This window comes from Protopterus annectens, chromosome 13.part0, assembly GCF_019279795.1.
Source record: "Protopterus annectens isolate FY-2018-M chromosome 13.part0, PAN1.0, whole genome shotgun sequence".
Lineage (NCBI taxonomy): Eukaryota > Metazoa > Chordata > Ceratodontiformes > Protopteridae > Protopterus > Protopterus annectens.
Window position 1 is genome coordinate 636,817,869 of NC_056747.1, and position 24,803 is coordinate 636,842,671.

Genomic DNA, 24,803 nt, shown 5'->3' on the forward strand with positions numbered 1-24,803 from the left:
TTGTTTGCAGCTTCAAAATTTTGATGGCTGCCACTCTTCTCTGATGGGATGGAATGTCTGGGAGGTATACTGAGAATTTGTAAAAATACAACTGAATAGCCTCTGTATAGGATTCTTAACACTCGTGCATCTGAGGTGATGGCCTCCCAAGCATTCAGGTGTACAGCCAATTGACCACTGACTGCCTACAGAACAGAGCAGTCCGGCAACTCTTCAGGGTCAGTGAAAAAGCCTCACAGACAAACCTCCACACATACCATGGCTCTGTGGACCATCTTTGCCATGATGGCAGTGTTCAATGTGTTTTACTCCCCCCAAGGCTAGGGGGGACCCTCTTAAAAGGGCTGCTGTGATTTCCTGAAAATAAGAGGTTTTCACCCCTTGTGATTCCGAGAAATACCCCATTGAGGGGTAGAAAACAAACGCCAATGACAGATAGCATCTTTCCAGCTTGTTCACTTCTGGTCAAAGTATCTTTGACTTTTAGCTCAAACAGAAATGAGCCATAAAATGAGATGTTAATAAAGGATGCTTTAAAGCAGTCCACAAAGTCAGACAACCTCATCCAAGCATGGAAAAGCATAGCGATGCCAGTGCCAGCTGATGGGATATGCCATCAGCTGCACTGGAAAGCAGATGCATGGATTTGTTAAAGAGGTCTTGGAGAGTGGACAGCTGAGTCTGCAGAGTCTTCTGACAGACCAGAGTCTGCAGTGTATTCACTGCTCTTGAGACTTCTGACACAATGTCCAATCTAAGAATGAGCTAGATAATTTAATACCCTCAGTGCAAATGTGGCCGAGGAATAAGCGAGCTTACCTAAGTGGTCCAACTTCTGAGACTCTCAATTAACATCCATGGCAGGACCCAAACTCCAGTGTCTCCAATCCTTCGGGGGCAAGGATCTTTTGGGGGTTTTTAGGATTGATTCCACTACATCAGGCTTCTTCCATACCCTCCAGGACACCAAGTCAAGAAGTGCATCTGGAGGGGAAACTGCCCAGGACCTGGATGGGCTCACCCTGAAGGCCTCCAAAAAACATTGATGCCTCCACAGACGGTGCTTTGGCAGTCCAACTCCAGTGCTGGAGAAAGAGCTTCAAGACAGTACTAAAAGAGACATCTTCGCAGAGGAATTTGGGGACCTCTCCATTCTCAAGGCCACATAACTCAGTGAGGGACTCCTCGGGCAAGACCAGGTGCTTCCTCTTGCACTGCCTCTTGCCAAACATTTCCCCGCCCCAGAGACTCTGGGAAGAAATGGAAGAGGCCGGGGTCCCTACTGAGAGAGCAGCTTGGAGACCATCTAGGGAAAGCTATCCCACAGCAAGCTGAGAAGCAGCTACAGGCATAGACGTGGAAGATGGGGGCACTGGTCATACTAAACCATTCCCTCTACTGATGGAAGAAAATACAGTTGTGTAAAATCTTACCATAACAGTAGATGTCCTTCTCTTCACTGCTGTAGTATTCTTTACCAAAGGTATTCCCCTGTCAAGGGCAACTCAACATCCTAACAGTCTACCAAAGCCTTAGGATTCATGGACATTGTACATCACAAATATGCTCCCCGCTCAAGGTGTAGGGCATAAAGGTGACATACAGACATGCCTCAGAACTGAACAGCCCCAAAAGGAACAACAGTCCTAGGAAGTAGGAGGAACATGTGTATCCAGAAGGAGAAAAAGGAAAAGAGTAGCACAGAAGGGGAAGGAGGGAGGGGGCAAATACTGAAACAGTGAAGAAAAGGACATCTACTGTTAGGGTAAGATTTTACACAACTGTACTACTTCCTTTCATATCACTGCTGCAGTATTATTTACCAAAGGGACAGTACAAAAGCTCAAGAGGAAACTTGGAAGGAGGAAGGCCCAGAAGGGCCCTCAAGAAACCAAAGCAGGATAGCTCTGGCAAAGCCAGCTCTTGCTCTGCAAAACAGTATCCAGTTTGTAATGCTTAGTAAAGGTATGGAGAGAGGTCCAAGTAGCAGCCTCAAGGATAGAAATGGTATCCAATCCTTTGAAAACAATCACCAGAAGAAGCCATGGCCCTGGTGGAATGAGCCTTTACAAAGGCAGAAAGGCTTTTCCCATGAAAGGAGTACCAAAAAATGTCCTTAGAGATCCATGAAGAAAGGGTTTGCTTAGAAAAAGCCAAACCTAGAGATCTGGGATGAGAGACAATAAAAAGCTGCTAAGACTTGCAAATGGCTTTAGTTTTAACTAAATAAAATTTGAGCTGTCTATGCAAATCCAAGGTGTGAAGAACTTTCTCACTAGCAGACTGTGGAAAAGGGAAAAACAAGGGCAAATTAATGGACTGATTAAGAAACAATTCATTAACCACCTTGGACATGAAACAAGGATTAGTACAACGAGAGACACCCTGCCCCTACGAAAAACTATAAAAGGAGGAACAGCCATAAGAGCCTGGAGTTCAGACTCTCCTAGCTGAAGTAAGTGCCAAAAGAAGAACGGTCTTCCATTTACAATGTTGTAAGGAAGCTGAAGCTGCAAGCTCAAAAGGAGCCTGAGTCAATCTTTCAATAACAAAATTAAGGTCCCGGAAGATAGAATAGGCTTCTTGGGAGGTGTGATATGAAGGATGCCCTTAAGAAATTGCTTGACCTCAAACCTAGAAGCCAGAGGAGGTTTTATGGCAGACTAGCAGAAACAGCTGAAAGGTGAGTTTTAACAGAAGAGTATGCCAAATCAGCATGGGTCAATTCACACAAATAAGACAGAAACGGATCTCCACAGAAAATGGATCCTGGTTACAAGCAAGGCATCAAACTGAAAATCTCTTCCATATGAACATATAGGATTTCCTGGCAGCAGGCTTTCTGGTCTCTTGCAGAACCTATGCACACCCTCAGTAAAAAGGTGCCCAAAAGGGATCAAAATCCTATCACCCACAATGTCAGCTGAACAGTGGACAAGTGAAGATGGACGAGAGATCCCTTGTGTGAGTAGGTCCACCCTGTGATGTAACTTGTGGTGACTGCCCTTGGCTAGGTCTGAGCCAAAAGGGAGTCACCAACATGATTTTGGGGGAGTCCTTCTCTATCTTGAGCAAGACACTTAGAATCAGAGGAAGGGAGGGGACTGTATAGACAAAACATCCCCACATTTTCACATTCCAGGCCAAAGGACTTGGGTCTCTGGTACAAAAAAAAAAAAAAGGAAGTTGTTAAAAGGGGAGGCCAAAAGATGTACTTGGAGGAGTATCCCACTGATAGATTATGCCCAAAAACACATCTTTGTGAAGCATCCATTCACGAGGTTTGTGTTTTGCCTGTTAAAATAGTCTGCAACTATATTCTGCTCTAAAGGAATGTACACAGCCCAAAGAGTCACTCGATACTGGACAGCTAGATCCCAAGACTGAAGAGCTATCTTGCAAAGAAGGTAGTATCATACCCCCCCCCCCCCTTGCTTGTTGATGTACCACATTCACTGTGGTATTGCCTGTAAAAAAATTCAGGGCCCTGAAAGAAAAAGGGAATGAAAGGTCTGAAGGGCAAATAGTAGGGCTCTCATCTCCTTGAGACTGATATGATCTAACCTTGGATGAGTGGCCCAGAGACCCTGGACCATGAGGGGATCAAAAGAACCTCCCCACTCCATGTCCCAGAGGCACCTGAAAAAAGTTTCTGAAAGGAGACTGGGTGCTGAAAATGACATCCTGCATTGTCATCCACCACTGAAGCTTGAGCTTTAGGCATGGAAGAAGAGTGACTAGAAAATCTAGAGGATAACAGTGTTGGAGCCATACTGACTTTAGGAACCACTATAGTTCTCATATGAAGTCAGGCTAGAGGTAGCATAAGAATAGGGGAAATCATGAATCCTAGTGCCTTCAGAAACTCCTCGGCTGTAAGACAAACCTAAGGAAAAGTAATTTAAAAAAGGTGAGAAGAGAACGAGCCTTGGGAGAAGGCAGGGAAGCCAGCACAGGTATGGTCTGGAGCCTACAATCGAGAAATACATGACCCTGAGACGCAACCAGAACTGGTTTTTGGAAGCTTATTGTAAACCCCAGGCTTTGCAAGAGACAAAGAGTAAAGTGGAGGTGCTGAAACAATGTCTTGGAGGAAGAAGCTTGAATAAGTAAATCATTCAGAAAAGGAAACATCTGAACCCCCCCATCCTGCGAAAAACAATCACAGGAGCAAGACATTTGGTGAAAATCCCTGGGGCAGTAGAAAATCCAAAGGGTAAAGCAGAGAACTGAAATTGCAAGGAAGAAACAGAGATAAACAAAAACTTCCTGAAAGGGGGATGAACAGGGATGTGACGATAAGCATCCTTGAGATCCAGAGAGACCAAGAAAGCCTGGGGAAGAAGAAGATGAAAGGTGTTGAGCTGAGAAAGGTCCAGAATGGGTTTATAGGTACCTTCCTGGGAACCAGAAACATTCTGGAATAAAACCCCCTCCCTCCTAAGAAGAGGACACAGCTTGAATGGTATCTTAAGTCAGAAGGCCCTGAAGTAGTTCTGGGAAAAAAAGGAAGCTGTTCCTGAGGAGGTTGAGGTATGTCAGAAAAGGAGGAAGGGATTTCCACACCATAAAGCATCCTTGATGGATGACGAACAGAACCAGAGTCTTTAGTGAGTCTTAATCAATTGGGAAAGACGAAGAAAGAAGGGAACCTGGTTAAGGAAAGGGGAAATCAAAAAATCAGACAGAAGCTGGATTGTCTTGAAAAGGAGATTTCTGAGAAGTGGGAGTCTGAGGAGACTTAGCAGAAGAAACCCACCTTGAACCCTTCTTACCTTTGGGAAGAGGGTAAGGCTGCCTGCGGAAAAAAGCAGATTTAGATGGATAATGCCTCTGGAACCTAGGTCTTCTGTGAAGGTTGGGTGCCAGGCCAGCAACTCGACACCATAAAAACACCACTGCCAATTAATCTGTGGACCGGTGATCCACTGGGGTGGCCCCTAACTGGGAAAAGCCAAAAGACATTGCTTGTTTGGAGAGGAAGAAACTATAAAAAATGAAAATGTACTTGTTCACATTTAGGGGTATAGTTTATCCTAGATTTGAGCAAGGAGAGAAAGATTATAGCTAGGAAGTCTTTCAGACTGGTTTGGAAAGATGGGAGGGAGGGTACTAACGTGATGGATGCAGGTAAGGAGTTGCAGACCTTCGTAACCTTTTATGAGCATAGACAATGCCCATCAGATTTGTTAGACTTGTAGACAGACAGGAGTTTTTGGTCAAATGACTGTCTGGGAACATAGTTGTGTAGAATGTTTTTTTAGTGCTGGACAGGCAGATGGATGCTGGATAATTTTATAGGTGGTAAGAAGTTGTGTATATGTTTTACATTATATATATACATATATATATATATATATATATATATATATATATATATATATATATAGATATATATATATAGATATATATAATGTATACACACACACACACACACACACACACACACACATATATATATAAACTTCCATACATAATCTCTAACTAGAACTAGTCATATATATATATATATATATATATATATATATATATATATATGAACTTACATATAGAATCTCTAACATATATATATAAAAAAACTTACTTATAGAATCTCTAACTAGAACTAGTCTAAAATATTCTAAATTATCCTAAATTATCTAAAGCTAAACAAAGATCTTTTTTTATGGGACAAAAATGATGTGTGTGTGTGTGTGTGTGTGTGTGTATATATATATATATATATATATATATATATATATATATATATATATATATACACACACACACACACACACACACACACACACACACGTGTGTGGTGTGTGTACATATACATATATATATATATATATATATATATATATATATATACACATACATACATACCCATACATACATACACACACACACACACACACACACATATATATATATATATATATATATATATATATACATACACATATTTATACACACACACATATATATATATATATATATATATATATATATATATATATATATATATATATATATGGGTCTACTTCATAACATTGAAATTTCATAATGTTGAATTTCATAACATTGAGACTATAACACTGAAAACTCAGAACACTGAAAGTGTGCCTCATAACAATGAAAACTACATTGCGTATGTAAATAAAATCATCTCCACCTATAACACCACCTAACAAACACTTTCTACTACTTTTCTGCAGGGGGGGCAAGCTCCCCTTCACCCACCACACCCCCCCGTAAATTAAATATACCAACTTCAAGATAGCACTACAGTGGAAAAAAGTAATCCACTGTAGTGCGATCTTGGAGTTGGTATATTTAATTTACGGGGGGGGGGGGTGAAGGGGGGCTCCCCCCCACGCGGAAAAGTAATAGAAAGTCTGTTAGTTAGGTGTTGTTATAGATGGGGATTTTATTTACATATGCAATGTAGTTTTCAATGTTATGAAGCACACTTTCAATGTTCTGAGTTTTCAATGTTTTGGTCTCAATGTTATGAAATTCATCATTATGAAATTTCAATGTTATGAAGTAGACCCATACACATACAATGTACACACACACCACACACACATATAAATAAATATATATATATATATATATATATATATATATATATATATATATATATATATACACACACACACACACACACACACACATGAATAAATACAGATGTAACTAGAGAAAATATGTGCAAATATCAAAGGTAAGAGAGAAAAAAATATCTGAAAGCCTTATCTCACTTGAAAGAAATTTACTGATAAGGAGAGCCCTTGAAAACATGACCATTCAAGACAGGTAGCAAATGACATCTGAGGTCATTCTGAGGGGAAGAGGGAATTATGGGCAGGGAAGGAGTCAGAGCTCTGGATCCCCAAGTTCGAAAGGTGCAAAGGTCGGATTCAGCAGCCCAAAGTTGAAGCGGATGAAAAAAACATTTGTTCTTAAGTTTCAAATAACTCAAAACTGTCACACTGGCACTATATTGTCATAACTTTCATCACTCTTCTCCAATTGACTTGTATACCTCAACAACTTTGCTTAAAAGTAACATACACTATGTAAAATATATTCAGAAACATTCCAACACCTTTAAAACAATATTTCAGAGCACTTTTCTTCAAATCATCCATTCAATCAAACATGTGATAAGGAAAAATTATTTCTTTGCTATTCAAAATGGAGTCTGTTTGGAATTCATCTTGATTTAGGACTGAGTTTGACATACGTGTCTCAGCTAAGTTTCATTTTTTCAAGCTAACATAATTTCTCTCATTCTTTATCTGGGAAGAAACTTGTTCCATTTCATTATCAAGGGTGTGACAAATGGTCTGAGAATGTATTGTCAGCAATAACTGTTCAACTGTTATTATTTACATTGGTCTTAAGTCATGATCTGATATTTGCTTGAGTTATACAATGTACTTTTGTTTTTATATATAAATATTGGTGTTTTTTTCCTTTGTTCTGGGTGATGTAAGTTAACTAATTTAGTCTCCCATGAAAATCTGTGAATAAAGGCGTTTCTACTTTGTTGTGTTCTGTGTTATTCCTTTACAGATGGTTCAGGTGTCTTAGATTTCAAATCCATTTGGGGCTTCTGTTGTAGGACCACATTTTTTTGTGTGGGGGTGAGGGCAAAAGACAGCTTCCTGTCTGGTGTTTTTCTTGCTATGACAGAGTCCAGCCACACAGTTCCCTTGGTCTCAGCAGGGAGTGAAATTTTTAGAGGCAAGTGTGAGTGAATATTAAAATTCCTTACATTTTTTGCTTTATTTTTATGAATTCAATTTTAGTATTTGATATGGAATTCTTTATGCATATTTTTTGGAATGCATAAAAAATAAATTCACCAAGAGGTTGGAACTGTAGCTAGGCAAATGTACCAGCGTTTTGCTAGAGAAAACTATGCCTTCTAAGAGAAATGGACTTGGCTCACTAAAAATTATTGTTTCATAGTGTGTGTACACTGCATAGAAGTCACAGACCATCAGAACGCTGGATCCAAATTGCAAGAATAAAATGTACTCCCAAAGCAAGTATCTAACTTATTTTAAATCAATTAAAATGCACTCTGCCTGTCATACAGAGGTAGCCTGTTCCATTTAGTTTTCAAGGTCGTTTTACATTTATAAACTTGGAAAGTATACTTACATCCTCTAGATGATTAATAAATTGTTCTGGAGCATATTAATGTTCAGTAAGAGCTGGAATTCTTTGTCATGGAGAGCACAGTATGCTAAAAATAATCTACCTTGCTACCAGCAACAACTTATTGAATATAGATTGAGTTTTTCTCGGCGTGTACTGGAAGTCAGTGTTTTACAACTGGTATTCTTTTTATAAGCTTTCTCTGGAGACTTTCTAACAATGACAGATAACCTTTAGAATATGAGCAAAAAGAGGAGTTGTATTCAATAATAGATCTAACACAGGTGGTGAATAATTTTACCAGAAAAAACGCTGACCAAGTGCTGAAAATTTTTAATAACAATCCCATAACACACGTGGCATTTGCTTTAAAAATACAATCATTTATCTTATATTGTAAGTTTGAGTTGATGTGTACCCCCAAGTCATTGTATTTAGGGATTTCATGAGCCTTAAATTTACACACAAGGTAACATCTTGCTATGGTCTGAACGTGCCAAAGTATAGCACACCACTTTTTGCAGGATTAATAGATAATCCATATTTGTTTAGCCATCTAAATACATCAGAAAGATATGAACTCAATGTCAGAAAAATTAGATTAGGAAGATAAAAAGAAAAATTGGTGTTCTTTTAACACCTTTATTGAATTATCACTTAAAACATAGGCAAACAAACATTTACATGAAAGAATACAAACCATATTAAACATATTCCCAACTGCAAACAGGATACATCACATATATTCTTTTGTATATTTATCATCAATTTAACATTACATATATTGATTAATTACCACCTTCCTTTAAACCTCACTACTCTGTCAAGACATTATTCTGCATGTACTGTTCCCACAATTCCCATTTTTTTCTATGTAATTTGCTCCTACCCTTTTCAAAAGCTCCGACTTGAAGATCTATTATCTTGGGTGCAATACTCAATACTTCAAATAATGTTGGTTTAGACTTCGATTTCCATTTTCTAATAATTGCTATTTTTGGCAGCTGCCAGAAATAAACTTAACAAGGCCTTACTATGTCTCAGCAAATTAGATCCTATATCTCAACTAAAAGAAAATATTTCCTTAATTACACCCATTTTCTCACTCAGTATTTCAGACAGAGCACTTTGAAGGGAATTTTAAAAGTCTACCAACTCATTATACTGCCAAAATATATGTTCCCAGTTACCGCTTCCTTGCCCATCACACTTCCAACATTTGCCATCTACTGAGGATAAATTCTTTGGACTCTGCTTGGGGTATAAAAATACATATGCAAACAGATCCAAGTAAAAATCCTAAATCTTCTGGACTTTGTTGAATATTTGGAAGCCATACATATGTCCTTCCACGGTTTATTTGCGAATTGCTTATTCACTCGCTCATCCCAATATTTTCCTGATTGTTTCCTATAGTTAGTTACTGTGCAGTATTTTATATATCCTACTAATTAACCCTTTTTTAACAGAAGCTTCTGTTCTAGATTCATTTAAAAACTCAACCAGAGCCAAGTCTTTCACTTAAGATTCTCTACCCCTTTCTTTTTGTCTATACTCAGATATCAGTCCCTGGTAGGGAAGGCAGTCTCTAGTCTGCGGTCCAAATGTCTTCTTCCCATTTTATTACCTTTCCCTCTCCAGACATTTATAACCAACATCTTGACTCCTTAGCCAGTTTTCTCCAGTAAATTCCAGCACCTCATGCTTATTCTCTGTACCCTTAATTGCAGTCATCCCTATATGCAAAATCTCTTTTTTCCATTCTTGTGTTGGTTTAGTTTTTATAATACTTTCTGCTACTTTATGAATATAATATTCTTTGCACAGCTGTTATTCTCTTTAAAGATCTGTATCCAAAACCCACACTCTTCTTGTTTTTTGAATTTCCCTGCTTCATCCTCATCCCTTTCCACTCTGAATTATAGTTTCCTGCTTATATAATGGATATAAGCCTTTACTGTGTAGCTGTAAAACATCCCTTCAAATCAGGTAAACCTTGTTTACCTTGTTATATTGGAAGAATAAGATAAGCTTATCCCATTTGACCCTTCCCCTTTTTCCCTCCTAGATAAAATCTTTCAATTCTTTACTAATTGCTGTCCGCAAGTTCTCCTCTGGTTGATAAAAATAAGCCTGACCAATATATAAAACAAAAGGGATTAACAATATTTTCACTGCTTGTATCTTGTTATCCATATCCATAACAAAAACTGAGAAACTGGAAGCTTTTGTTATCTTTTGTTTAGTCTCTTCCCACATATCTTTAGCTACGAATACAGAATCCTTTCTAATTCATACTCCTAAGAACTTAATGTTCTCATGTCCCCATAAATATGGGTATTGCTGGACCAATTCATGTGTGGGTACATAGTTTACAACTAATTTTATATCCCATAAAGACTTGAAACAGTATGAAGATGTTCCACAACACTGAGATGTCCTTTTCTGGTTTTATCAGGTACAAAATAATATAGTCTGCAAATAAAGCCAATTTTGCTTGATTATCTTATCAATAATATCCTTGAATTTCTGAGTCCCTTATTTTCTTTGCAAATGGCTCTTAATATAAAGCAAACAGAAAAAGGGAAAGAGGACACCCCTGCCTAGTTCCTCTGTTCAGACACAACTCGTCAGAAAGGAACTCTCCCACTTTCATTTTTGCATCCGATCCATCATATAGCCTTCCTAACTAACCATAATCACAAAATGCAAATGCCTCCATTGCCCTACTCATAAAATCCCAGCTTATTTTGTAGAATGCTTTCTCTTCCACAAGACCTACCAACAACAGCAGTATTTTCTTATACTCTGCTTCTCTCTTGATCATCACTGTTATATTAAATGTTGTCAAAAAAGTTTACCCCCCCCCCTCCACAAAACCACACTGATCCATATCTATCAATTTTGGCAACACCTTTGTGATTCATTTAGGTATCACAGACAAAACACTTTTATAACCATGGTTTAAAATTAAAATGGGCCTATATTAAAATAGAGTCTGATTGTTTGTTAACATCTTTAATTATAGCAGCCACCACAGCTTTCTTCCAGGATGCTGGTGTTTCTCCTCCATTTAAACTACTGCAAAACAAAACCTGCCAGATCTCTTATCACTTTCTTCCCTCCTAGGTTCAAACTTCCACAGGAATAACATTTATCCCTGGAGACTTTCCTGCAGATTGAGTGTGCGTCACTGCATTTATATCAGCTCCTCCTAACTTAAGTGTTAACTGTTGAGCCCCATCTACCTCTAACCTTAGCATGCTTAAGTTTTCCATATATATATTGCCATTTGTGCTCTTTCTTGATTTCCACATTTCTTTGCCTTTATTAATTTTCATAAAATTTCCAAAATATCTCTAATACCTGTACTGGATCTCTGGTTATTTTCTGGTTATAAGCCCTCTACATTTGACAACAATCCTTTCCATTTTATGTTGCCTAATTCCTTGTACTAAAAGTTTTTGTGCTCTGGAGTTATCAAAAAACAATTGCTTACAGCAATATTTCTAAATGTAGACATATTATCCAAATACTCTCTTATTTTCTCTTTAGCGCTCTGCAAATGTCTCTCTTCTTGCTTATTCTACAATACATTAACCTTTGTCAGCCCATCTAAACAATTCATGTTGCTTCTTAACCATATCTCTTTTTCTTTTATTTCTAACCTTTTCTTAAATTCCACTTTCATTTTTATCCCACTATCTACAACTTCTGAAGAAATTTCTATCTTCCCTGATCACTCCTGAGTAATTTCCGCTACCCATTCCTTAAATCCCCTTTTATTTAATAGGCAGGTGGGGAAGTGCCACCCTGCATTTCTATCTTAGTAGTTACTGCTGCATGATCTGTAATGGTTATCAGATACGTGTCAAAGCTTTCAATTAAATGCATATGTTCCAATGAAATATAATTTCTAACTAGTTTAGCCCGGTTATCGTGCCTTGAGAAATAGTATATAAATTCTCTCCAAGATCCTACTACTGAATTCATGTCTTCTATACCACATATTTTTATAAATTTCTTAAAAAATCTATCATCTTTTGTTATATGTTCACTTCTAGGTCCCCACATAAATCCTCACTGCTGCAAATTAAATGTCATTCCCCATCTGTAAGTAATATCCCCCAGTGAAAGCTGATCATTTCTCCTAAAACTTTATGCTCGATAACAGCAGTTTTAAGTGAAATATAAATACACATCATATTAATCCTCCTCCCTTGCCAGTAAGCCTCTTGCTACCACAAGTTTACCCGTTATCATCTTTTTCCCCTCTATCACTATTACAGCTCCTCTTGCAATTAGTATAAGTACTCCCCTTTTCCTTTTTCCCTGATACGATGTCGAGTATCAATCCTGAAATCCTTTCTTTATCAAATTCACTTGCTCATATCTTTCCAAGTACATCTCCTGTAGCATTGTTATTTGCGCTCTGAATTTCTTAATATAATTCAATATGCTTTCCTTTTTGTCTAAACCTATGAGGCCATTCAATTCCAAAATAACATTCTTAGTGTAACTATTATAATAGGAAGTTATTATTCCCACCTATTAATTATATGACAGCATTTTAAATTCCTATTTCCAGCTTTTGTATTGCATGCACCCACTAATGTTTGGCAGGTTGAACTTGTATACAACTGTTTCTTGTCATCTCCATTTGAACCTATGTTACATTTTCCAAGACTTTGTGTTTTAATGGAAACCCTCAAAGACCAAACATACCCCCAAAACACCCCCATAAACTATTAACTTAAAACAAGCACACAAAACTATGTATATCTTCAAATAATGAAGTTTAATCCCCTTGATAACTGTCCCAAATCAACAGCTGCACACACAGGCAAAACGTAACCTAAAATTAAGGTAATCCATGCTAAGATGAATACTACAGCCTGTGCTCCTACTTACACTTATTGCTGTCTGTTCTTGCCCAAGTTTTGTTTCCCTCCCAGATGTAAAAACAGTTTGTATGTTTTCAGACAATAATTAACGTTCAGCCTTAAAAAAAGTGCTCTGGCTTTTACTGCAGCTTGCCTCTATGGAAATCTAAGAATAAAATGTATATCTACCCTCTGCTATACACTTCTCAAAATGATCATTTGTTTCATAAGGGGAAACTTTTCATTACATTCAGTGTTCTCTTATTTACTTGCTTACACAAAAAAAATGTTATTAGATTAAGTCAGTTGCCTTAACCCAGAACAGAAGACCATCAATTTTGATATAATCTGAGTTTTAGACACCCAATAAGTAACCATTAATACATAATAAAGAGATCACACAGTTAAGTAATACAAGGCCCAATGCCAAGCCCTGTGGTACCCCCAAAAGAAATTGCTGACCATCTGAAACAATGCCCATTCAACTTACACAGTAGGTTATCCAGCATTTCAGCCATTAAATGACATAAGGAATTCTCATTTTCTGCCTTAGTATTACATTGCGAGGAATGCCCTTAAAGGCCTTTTGAGAGGTCCAACATAACATACCAGAGCTAATGCCATTATCAAGTGCAATTGTGATTGTTTCATAAAATTGTACTAGGTTAGTTAGTATTGAACTTTTTTAATAAAACCGTGATAATTCAAATCTGCAGGAGTAAGCCATTCCCACTGCTACCTTAATAGGGAAAAAATGTAACTTTTTAAAACACTTGCTAGGAAATTAGGTCAACTAATTGGGTGATAAATGGATAACATCATGTACACCATTCTTGTATATATTTTTGAACCCCAGTGGTTTAATGCATAAGACATTGGCCTGTTAAGCCAGGGATTGTGAGTTTGAGTTCCATCTGGATCTTTGCCCACTAGGGGCACAAGCATACTGGACCTAGTCCTCACAAACATGGGAGAATGTTGCTGCAACACACACACACATTCCTGCACTAGTGTAATGTTCTCACTGGTAAGGTTAGACCATAAATCTGTCTCCTTTGAAACAAAAATCAAACTCAGGGACAGCAGCTAACCCTGTAACATTTAGGAACTATTCTAAGGCAAACTTCCAATTAAGTGATAACCTAGAATAAATTTCAAGCCTCCCCCACAAACCCTGAGAACACAGCTGCCTATGTGAAATTGTTCACAGAAACCCTGTACAATCATGTTAATAGATGCATACAGACAGCCATGTCTACCAGAAATAAGATAATAAACTTAAACAACCACCCTGGTGGAATCCAAACATCAATAAGTTGTACAACAAAAGAAAGTCATAGCAAAATTTAGGAAGTGCAACACCCATCAGGATAAAAACTATCAATCCAAACAACCAACTCAAAGTGCAAATCAAGTTTACAAAAAGCCAGTTTTGAGTTAAAATAGCCTTACTGGCCAAAGGCACCATAAGTCTTTCTTTAGCCATATCCATAACTTCAAAGGCAGTCCACAACAGTGTGCACAACTAACTGTAAATGCCACCACCTACATGAAGCCAGAAGATATAGCAAATCTGGCTGAAAAGTTCAGTTCCAATTTTAAAGCCCCTCCCATGTGGCCACGCCTCAAGAAAATACCATCAAACACAACTCTCCTCAACTATCACTAGGGAGCAGGTCCTAAATGCACTCTCCAAGGCCAAGGAGACTGCATCAATGGGCCCTGATAATATCTCAGAATGCCTCTGAAATAGCATGAAGCAAGACATATCAAGACTACTGGAATCACAATTTAACCATAGCCTCCAGACAGGCTTTGTGCCATGATAACAGAGAATTGCAACAATTATCCCTCTACTCAAGGGTGAGCCATCAACGAACTCGGGTATCTAAAGAACCATAATGATAAAGGAAACTTTCAGACACCGGATCCAAACTATTTTGGTTTTAAAAAGGGCAGAACATGACTACTGAACTTGGTGGACTTCAAGAAGGTTACCAAGGCAATGGATGAGGGCAAAATGGTGTATACTGCCTATCATGACCTGGATAAGGCATCTGATACAGTACACCATTTGGGCATTGTAAACAAACTGATAGAATTAAGCATAAATCCCTCTGTCATGTACTGGATAGCCCAACGGTCCAGGAAGTTAGGCTAGTAGAAGTCACCTCCACAAAAGAGGGCAATCACTAGCAGAGTCCCTCAGAGCTCTTTGTTAAGTCTGCTCCTTTCTTGCATTTACTTCTTGGAAGCAAAGACCAACATTAAGGGCCTCTAGCAAACCAAGTTTGCAGACGATTGCAAACTAGGTGATGTCAAAGAATACCCCCCAAGATACAAAAATCCTCCACGAACAGCTAATGCAGACAAATTAATGGTGTAAGAGCTATGGTTTGAAACAATGCCATAAAATGCATAATAATGCCCTTTGGGAAGTTGACTACCTCAGGAGAAACTCTCATTTATAACACACCCCTAATAGTAGACCCAGTAGTCAGGGATTTGGAGACATATACAGACAATAACCTGGCTTTTGACTATGTGTTTAAGGTAAGGAAAGCATTCTATGTTGCTCAACTTATAAGCAAAGTCCTGGCATCCAAGTCCAAGGAAGTCAGCATCCCATTATATTCAGTCCTCATCAGACCCACTGAGTAAAATGCCCCACTTCAGTATGTACCTGACCAGGCACATGCAAAAAATGGAATGCCCACAGAGGTTCCTCACAAAAAGAATATGGGGCACTAACAAGTCCTGTGTGAGCTCCTCAAAGCCCTACCCTATACTCTGTCTCCAACAAACTGTTGGGGGCTGATCGATACTTCGCATACAAGGCTTCCTTGGAGCACATTCTCATGGGCCTTTTGCATATCCGCAAAATGAATTGCATCAGATCTACCCAATCTAGGGACTTAAGCTGTGCTTGTGGCTTAAACAGGACATGCTGGAGGGACAGGTAAGTGTCACAGAGAACATCCCTTCTCTAGAACAGGCTTCCCATCCATGTGTAGTTTAGTTCTTCTCTAACCCTAGTCAAACGTACCTGGACCAGTGAATGGGAAACAGGAAATCCACCCCTGGTTTGGCAGCTATGTTTCTAATGAACAGCCTGTAAATCCTTAACCACCTATGCCTAAGCTTACATATACCCCTTAAAATAGCCTCTGGGGCACCAAAACTTGTTGGATACATTTGTGATTAATGGCTAGGCTTATGAAGGCCCCTGTGCTCGTTAACATAACCTAGTATAAACCTATGAACCCATAAACATCAAGCACTACATAGTATCAAGTACACATTCAATTATAAAAAAGAAAACAAATCTTTACAACAATTTTCCTTTGTAGACTTTATATACATAGGATTTTTGACTTAATTTCTATTCTTGTATACTAGCATAATATAGGCATACTTCCTGATAACTGGAACCACATAATTTTCCAGCATTATATTAAACACTTAAGTGTTTAAGACTGCTAACAAAACAGCCAGGTATTAAGTTAGGTCCAATAAAACTATCTTTTCTGACCCTAAACAGGGCAGATTTAATCATATCTTCAGAGAATTTAGAACATTTTGCTACAGACTTGTCAATGACTAAAATATCTACCAAAGGAATGCTCTTTGAAGTTACTAATGCTGCAAAATAAACATTCAATAGTTCAGCACTGTCCCTACTGTCACCAATTAGGACACCCTTGTTCAATATATGATAATGTACTATGTTTCTTCTTCTTCTTCTTTCGGCTTTTCCCAGTTTGGGGTCGCCACAGTGGATCACCTGTCCGCTCATGATTGGCAGAGGAGTTTCACAGTGTCGAGTTGCCAGCCCGGCGCCCAACCTTTCACAGAAGGCACATACACGCATGCACTCACGCCTAGGGCCAATTTAGAGTGTCCAATCCACCTACAGCATGTCTTTGGGATGTGGGAGGAAACCAGAGCATCAGGAGGAAACCCATGCGACCACAGGGAGGACATGCAGACTCCGTACAGAAGGCACCCCAGCCGAGAATCAAACCGGAGAACCTCTTGCTGTGAGGCGGCAACGCTAACCACTGCATCACCGCGGCCACCCAATGCACTATATTTCCTATAGGAGGATATTTTAGAAAAGAAATTTTAGATAATCGTATTTTTCTTCCTCTTTGCAGCTGATAGACTTGGATGAAAAGGATCCAGTATCATTGTAACTACACAACTTCCATTTTTATCCCAAGACAGAACGGAAGGGAACAGTAAGCACCTGCAACTCAGCCATATTAATATCCTAGTGGTAGTTTTTGTGACCACAATTCCTTAGCAAAAAGGTCCAATAAACTCAAAATAGCAACAAAAGGACAACCAACATGTATTTGTGTCCAGACACTGTTGTCAGTCAACCATATTCTAATTTTACTTCCAAGAGAACCTGGCAGGGGGTTACCTGTAATATTTTCTACCTGAACCTCACCAAGGCCTCTGACATGGTCCTACAGAGGTGGCTGTTAGGAATACAGCAGATGTTGGGGGCAGGACTGATATGAACTGGAATGCTAAACAGTTGAAAGGCAAGACACAGAGCTGTAGTGACAGCGATGATGTCTGGAATAAAGGCACTGTACAGATCAGCTGTGACTGCAATATTTTCATAACACTTCTTACAGACCATATCAGGGAGGAAAGGGAACCGCTGTTTAGGCATGTTTAAGAGAATGAAAAACAGGATCAACCTTTGGTGAAAACACAAAATTAGGTGCAGCACTAAAAAGAGTCTAAGGAATGAAGAAATGAGAAAGGTTAACCAAGTGAGTAGACAGGTACAGTTACGGTTAAATTTAAACAAATGCAAAGAACATCACCTAGTCTACAACATCCATGTAAAGTATCAGCTGAAGGAAGTAGAACCTATGGCAAAAGAGCAAGAAAAGGGATCTGGGTATGTTGGGTACACCTGAGTAGAACACCAAGCATAATTAGGGGGCAGAAGCAACAACAAACTGAAGGCTGATGTGTATCCTCAGCAGTACACACTCCTGAATCAAACAGGCTGCTTCTACTTCACCAGACATGAACAGGCTACACACCTTGGCTACTGTATGCATTTCTGAAGGCTATACGTGGACAGGGACATCAAACCACTGGAAGAAGTCTAGACGAAACTCATTAAAAGGGTGGGAGTGAGAGAGGGAGGGAAAAGGGCACTACCCACATGCCAGGGTAGTGAAAGCTTTTTTCACCACAGACCAGAAGAGATGTGAAAGAGGATAATATGGATGCACAAAATGATGTTGGGGTGATCTCTTTGTACCTTACTGACAAAAATGCTAGATAGAGAGGACACAACAGTAGACTGTAGAAACAATCTGTTCTGCAGTTGTATGAAAGCACTTTTTCAAGGAGAGAGTTGTGAATAGGGAAATAGGGGCATTGAAGAGGCCATGTGACCACTGTAATAAAGGTGAATAGATCAGGTAGACAGAAGAGAGGCAGAATGTGAAATGCACTTGAACAGCAAACTATAGAGGCTGAATATTTGAAGGTGAACAGGTAGAATGTGAAATACACCTAAATGACGGATTATATGGGCTAAATATTTCTACTGTCAACTGAATGTAATGTAAAACCTAATTATTTTAATTTAAGAAAATCTCAGTCTATTCTAAATAAATAACTACAAAGTATGTTGAACATTTCAAATAAGTTAACTCATTCCCTCCAGTACAGCTCTTTTGAGTGTGTAGTGGGTGTGGCTTGATCCTTTAAAAAAAATGAAGTTATCACCTTTCAGTTCTAACAAATAGTCATTGACAGAGGTCACATATCAATACAATTGAGTTTGTCATCATGTATGCTTCAAGATAAAATATTCTGATACCTTGTATGTAGCTATATTAACTTGTAGTGGTTAGTTGATGGCTCAAGTATTTTCACTGTTTGTCACACAAAGAAAGCATAAAATCAAATCACAAATGAGGTGGCCACAATGACTGGCAACCTGATCAGTGGAGCTACTTATGTCTACATCAGAAGCATCTGCCCCACTCCCACACAGTAATCTTAGCAGTACTTCACTAACACCACAGCAGAAATTTCACATTCTGAAGTTGCAGTAATCTTAACAGTACATCACTAAAGTCACAGCAGAAATTTCACATTCTGAAGTTCACAAGTCTGACAGAGATCACTAGTCTACAAAAAACTCTAAATTTCTTTATTTAACATCAAAATCTCTCTGATCACTAAGCTATAAACACGTCCCACCTTTTGCAGCAATGCATTACAGACCAGCTGCAGCTTGTCAGGCGTAATATCCACGGGCACATCAAAAGGTGATCCCAGAATCGCACCACTCTCATCCTTAAACTGAATCAGCAGCCTCTGAACATCTTCCTTCATTGTTAAAATCTATAAGCAAATATTACAAACGGTTAAAATGTAGTCTCATCTCCAGCAGCCAGGTAAATGCATGCTCTAAACTTCTTTAAAGTGCAAGGATATCTTGCCAACTACAGAAATGAGCAATGCTTGCAGTTTTGCATTTGATACCTGGATGAGCTAGCTGGTCCTGGATTATTTTCATTCAGTATCCAGGCCATCTTGCTAAGACATTACAAATGACAGTAACAAACAGTCAAGTACATACAATTACTAAAAATACATGTAATTATACATGTAATTAAACAGGGTGTAAGCAGTATTTGTAGAAATGGTTTATAAACATTTACAAAATACCTCTATTAGAAAGTTATGCAATGACTTAGTGACATTCAGTAGGCAAACCATAGTTAGTTAACTATTTTGTACACTAAAACAACCAAGATGCAGGAATCACGAACCAGGTGCTGAGTAAAAAGTTTTTTTAATTAAAACAGCTCCACCAGCTCAGCGTAAAAAGTACAAACACTTTCAAAATGTAAAGTCAAGCGCTTTCACCCGGGCCCTCCCAGGCTTTTTCAAGATGGTCTTGAAAAAGCCTGGGAGGGCCCGGGTGAAAGCGCTTGACTTTACATTTTGAAAGTGTTTGTACTTTTTACGCTGAGCTGGTGGAGCTGTTTTAATTAAAAAACTTTTTACTCAGCACCTGGTTCGTGATTCCTGCATCTTGGTTGTTTCAGATTACCAGTGGGTGCCTTTTCAGTGCTTTGTTGTGTGTTAATATTTTGTACACTAAACCATACATCAGCTACGAATCTGAAGTAGAAACTTTTACGTAGCAGTACAACGTTACTTAAACTAAGCAAGATGTGCTTAAATCTTACAGCTATACTTACTGCATATGCATAGTTATTTAGTAGGCTGGTAAAATTCAGTCTATAAGCTACTTTGATTATTTATTTATTTATTTGTCTGTTTACTGGGAAAGTTAGACTGGATAATACTCATTTTCAGTGGAGACCTGGGAAGAAAAGTTCCATTTTGTTTACACTGCATTATACACAGCTCCAGTTAAACACAGAGCAGTTACATTTCTACACATACAATAGTTATATTTATTATGCACTCTAAGATTTTACAGAGGTAGAAGTTAAAGAGCAAGCCCATGTGTAACGTGGTGGCTTGTACAAGCAGCAGTTATGTATAAACATTGTTTTGTCATTTCATTGAGAGGTTGAGAGTGTTCTGTTTAAGGAGAGTATTTTACAGTGAGCACAAAGTCCTAACCTGATGGTGAGTATGTGCAGGACCAGGATTGGTGATGATGTTGTTTAAGCAGTGGTTTAAAACTATTGAGCTTGTCGGAGAGTTTTATTTGTGTGGTGATACTATTCCAGAGTTTAGCAATGTATTGGGAGTAGATCAAGTCTCCTGCAGCACTATTTGGCTTCTTTGTAAGTAGTAAGAATTTGTTACTAGAACGGAGGTCCCTTTCTGGACATTAGGGCAGTAATAAGTTTTGTAGTGCAGGGCATTTTTCTGGATGATAAATTAAATTAGTTTGCGCACTGTAGTTAGTTGTGAATATGTTGGGTAGTTGTGCAGTTCAAGCCAGTTTAATTGCTTTAAGCTACGACAATGGTGGGTCTTAAGAGGGAGACTGGTGGCACATTTAGCTATTTTACTGTAGCAAGAGGCAAGTTTCTTTCTTTTGAGTATTGTTTAAGTTTGTTATGATAGGAACAGTGTATAAGAGAGTTGGCAGTAAGAAGGTGGTGGCTAGTGATTTTCCTGCAGTATCTGTAAGGAATCCATAGATCCTATAAAAGGGAGCCTAGTTTCTGATGTGTGGATTTAATGGTGTGCAGTATATGATGGCCATATTTGAGACTGCCACACATTATAAACACCTAGAAGGTTATTGTGAGTTACAGTTTCAATGACACCTAACTTTATGGTAAAAAATTGCTTTTGACTTTGGCAACTTTTGGAGGTAAAAAGCATTAACTTAGTTTACTTGGGGTTGAGTAGGAGGTTTGATTCGTTGAGCCAGGTTTCTACAGAGAAGAAAGATTTTTGGGTAATGTCTCAGAGCTTATTTATTGTTGAGGCTGCACATATTAATGTTGAGTCTTCTGCATACTGAACTAAACTAGCATGGTGAGTGGAGGTGTGGAGGTTACTAATAAATACATAAAACAGAAGAGGACCCAGGATAGAGCCCTTAGGGACACCTGTAACAACTCGATGAAAGGATGAATAGGTTAGCTGGCATGAACAGCTTGTTGTTTTCCAGATAGGTAACCAAAAAAACAAGACAAGGAGTACTGTGAAATTCCAACTGAGCAGAGATGAATGGGCAATTGCTGGTGCCAGGCAGTATCAAATGCCTTTGACAAGCCTAAGAGCATGGTAGACATGAGCAGAACATTGTTTCTATGTTGGTTTACTACACTGTTAAAATGTGATAGAGCAGTAGTGGTGCTGTGCTGGGGCCTAAAGCCATGTTGTGCTTCTGACAGTAGGTTATTTAAGGTTAGGTATTGCAACAGCTGCACACAGATGCATTTCTCTAACATTTTGGAGTGGAAGAGAGAATCGCTAGTGCTCTGTAGTTATTATACTCAGATGTGCTGCCTTTGTGCAGTGGTATGATTTACGAATTTTTCCACAGTGATGGGACACATCTTTCTGCTACAGACCTATTAATTTGTATGGAGACAGGGAAGGCTATGACTTCTGTGGCTATTTTAGGTAGTCTGCTGGTCTACAGCTATGGAATTAGTTTTTAGTTCAAGAAAAAACTCAATATGAGTGAGGTGGGTACTGGACTAACACTGAAGACCTGTGGGTGGTTTTGATTGGACAGGGGTAGAGAGAGGGGGCAGATATATTAGTGTCCAAGAGAGAGAATACTGATTGTACAAAGTAGGAATTAAACTGTGTGAGGATAGAGTCTGTAGTGTCTATTTTTGGAGAGGGAGAGGTGGTCTTACCAGGGCGGAGTAGTTTATTTAGTGATGACCGAAAAAGTTTTGGGTTGTTTTGATGTTTGTCATGTAGGTTGGTATAGTACGTTTGCCTTCTTGTTTGACATGGAGTTTTAGAAGGTTTCTAAAACATCTACAATTCCCTGGTTGGCATATAAATTGCTGTTAAAGCTATAGTTTTCCTACTGTTCATTTTTAGGAGTATTATTAGAAGTTCAGCATTGTTAAATTTGGGTATTTCTTTTTTTTTTTTTTTTTTAATTTCTCCAAGTATTTTGGGTTTCCAGTACCGTGATGGGAATGGACCCCATTCCTCAGTCAAATTATGATTAAAGTTCATGAAATTAGTATTGCTTCAATCTTTGATGTTAGCCAGAATGTGTTCTTCGCAGCACCCGCAATGTGCCCAGTAATGACTCCTGCAATTCATACTGGGTTACATGTACAGGTAACATATCTAAATACGATTCTAGGCTCTTTTTTTTTTATAAGACCCATTGCTCCTACTACTACTGGAACTATCTGGGTATCTTTCTTCCACACTGCTCTCATTTCTGCTTGCAATTTCTGATATTTTATGACTTTGTCTCTCTCTGTACACAAGACACTGTAGTCACTAGGTGTAGTGACTTTAATGATCAATGCTTCTTTTGTCTTCTTTTCATGGACCACTATATCTGGTTTTCTTGCATCTATCTTTTGAACTGTTGGTCATGGATGATACCATGTGATGCAGACTTCATCATAATTTTCTATGATGCTTTGTGGCTCATGTTTCCAGTGTTTTTCAGCTACTTCAATATTATAAATTTTGCAAAATCCCCAATGCAGTCTTGCCACATTATTATGCCTTTTAGTATACAGTCCTTCTGCCATTAGTATGTCACAACCAGCAACAAGATGTGCAACTATTTGCAATTTTTTTTTTTACAAAACCTACATCTGTCTGTTTCTCCCATGCATTCAATGGACATTGCAAACCAACTTAGTCCACCACCTTTGGCCGCCAATATTAACCTTTCATCTTTTGGTTTGAATTCACCTCTCCTTAACCATTTCTGCATTCGATCCTGAGGAGTTTTCTAAACTTAACAACAATATTTGTGCATTTTCAACAATCCTTCCCTTCTCATCTGATCCTTCACCTTATATTCTTTCATTTTTTGGCACATTCTGTTGCTGCCCGATTTATCTACTTCTGGTTTGATTTCCATTTCCGCTTTGCACCAATATGCTAATGCTAAACTAAGCAGGGAAGTCATCTTAGACTTGTTCTCTCTCGTGTTTCAAAACTTTCACTATATTTGGGTCTTGTGAGGTCAGCAGAAATGTATGCAGTCCCAATACTGCAGATCTATACATGTAATCAATTTCGAGGAGGCCCATACCTCCTTCAGAAAGGGGACTATATAGTCTTGGTATGCACTGATTTTTATAAATCATTTGATGTGCATGAAGCATCCTTCCTGTTTTCCTATCCTAACTATCCAGCACCTTTTAGGGCCAGTCAATCACTCCAAAACTGTAAGTTAGGACAGGAAGAGCAAATTGGTTTATAGCTTGAACTTTGCTATTTTTAGTATTACTTCAATCCATCTAAATATTCCTTACAGAGTTTTATTCAAATTTGTTCATGTTTTATTGTTGATCCTTCATCAGTTCCCAAAAATGTATAAACTCCCTCTTGCTAAAGTTCTTTTATATCACGTTCCTGTCGCAAATTGATGTTTTCTTGGTGCTGCAGCTTCCCTGCCTTAAAGGTTGCTTTTGCACATTTATCAAGACCAAACAACATGTATATTATATCATCTGAAAGTTTTGACCATTGTAGTTGTACTTTCAGTTCCTCATCTGATGAACTATACAGTTTTGAATCATCTACAAAAAGAAGATGAGAAGTCTTTACAATTTGTTGCTTTCTGGGAGCCAAATTATAGCCATGACCTAATCTGTTAAGTAGACAGCTTAATGGGTTCAGAGCAAGACAAAAGAGACTGTGGGAGTAAGGTGATGGTTAGGGAATTTTTACAGATGACTGCTATACCACCTGCATGCTTGTTTTATCTGTCATGCCTAAGTATGTGGTATCCTTGGGGGGGGGGGGGTGAGCTAGTTATTCTTTATTTTTTTAACCAGGTTTTGCTAGCTATGACTACATCTGGAGTGTATATGGCAAGATAGGCATGCATGCCATGGATTTTAATGTACATACTTCTTAGGTTCATATTTAGTAGGGTGAGTTTGGGTTCTGTTTTTTTGTTGAGAGGTGTTAGGGGACTGGTTTCTTTTGGGGTTGGAAGTGATGGTTTTATGATCAGTAGGACCTGGGTCAGGGTGAATATCTTGGCTAATTTTTGACTACAGGGAAGAGTGTGGCTAGTTATATTTTCATCTTAGTTTGGTATTTGATCATAAA

The 24,803-nt window shown here is 38.5% G+C and overlaps 1 protein-coding gene across 2 annotated transcripts in view; it reads right to left on the minus strand.

Moving 5' to 3' along the window:
* The window catches only part of NLE1 (notchless homolog 1), a 691,532-nt gene that overhangs the window by 608,166 nt on the left and 58,563 nt on the right, over window positions 1-24,803 (minus strand). For both annotated transcript variants that reach the window (XM_044054321.1, XM_044054322.1), the window contains exon 2: window positions 19,284-19,427. In XM_044054321.1, coding sequence (XP_043910256.1) covers window positions 19,284-19,418 — 135 coding nt within the window. In that variant the 5' untranslated portion in view covers window positions 19,419-19,427. The remainder of the gene's footprint in view (window positions 1-19,283; window positions 19,428-24,803) is intronic.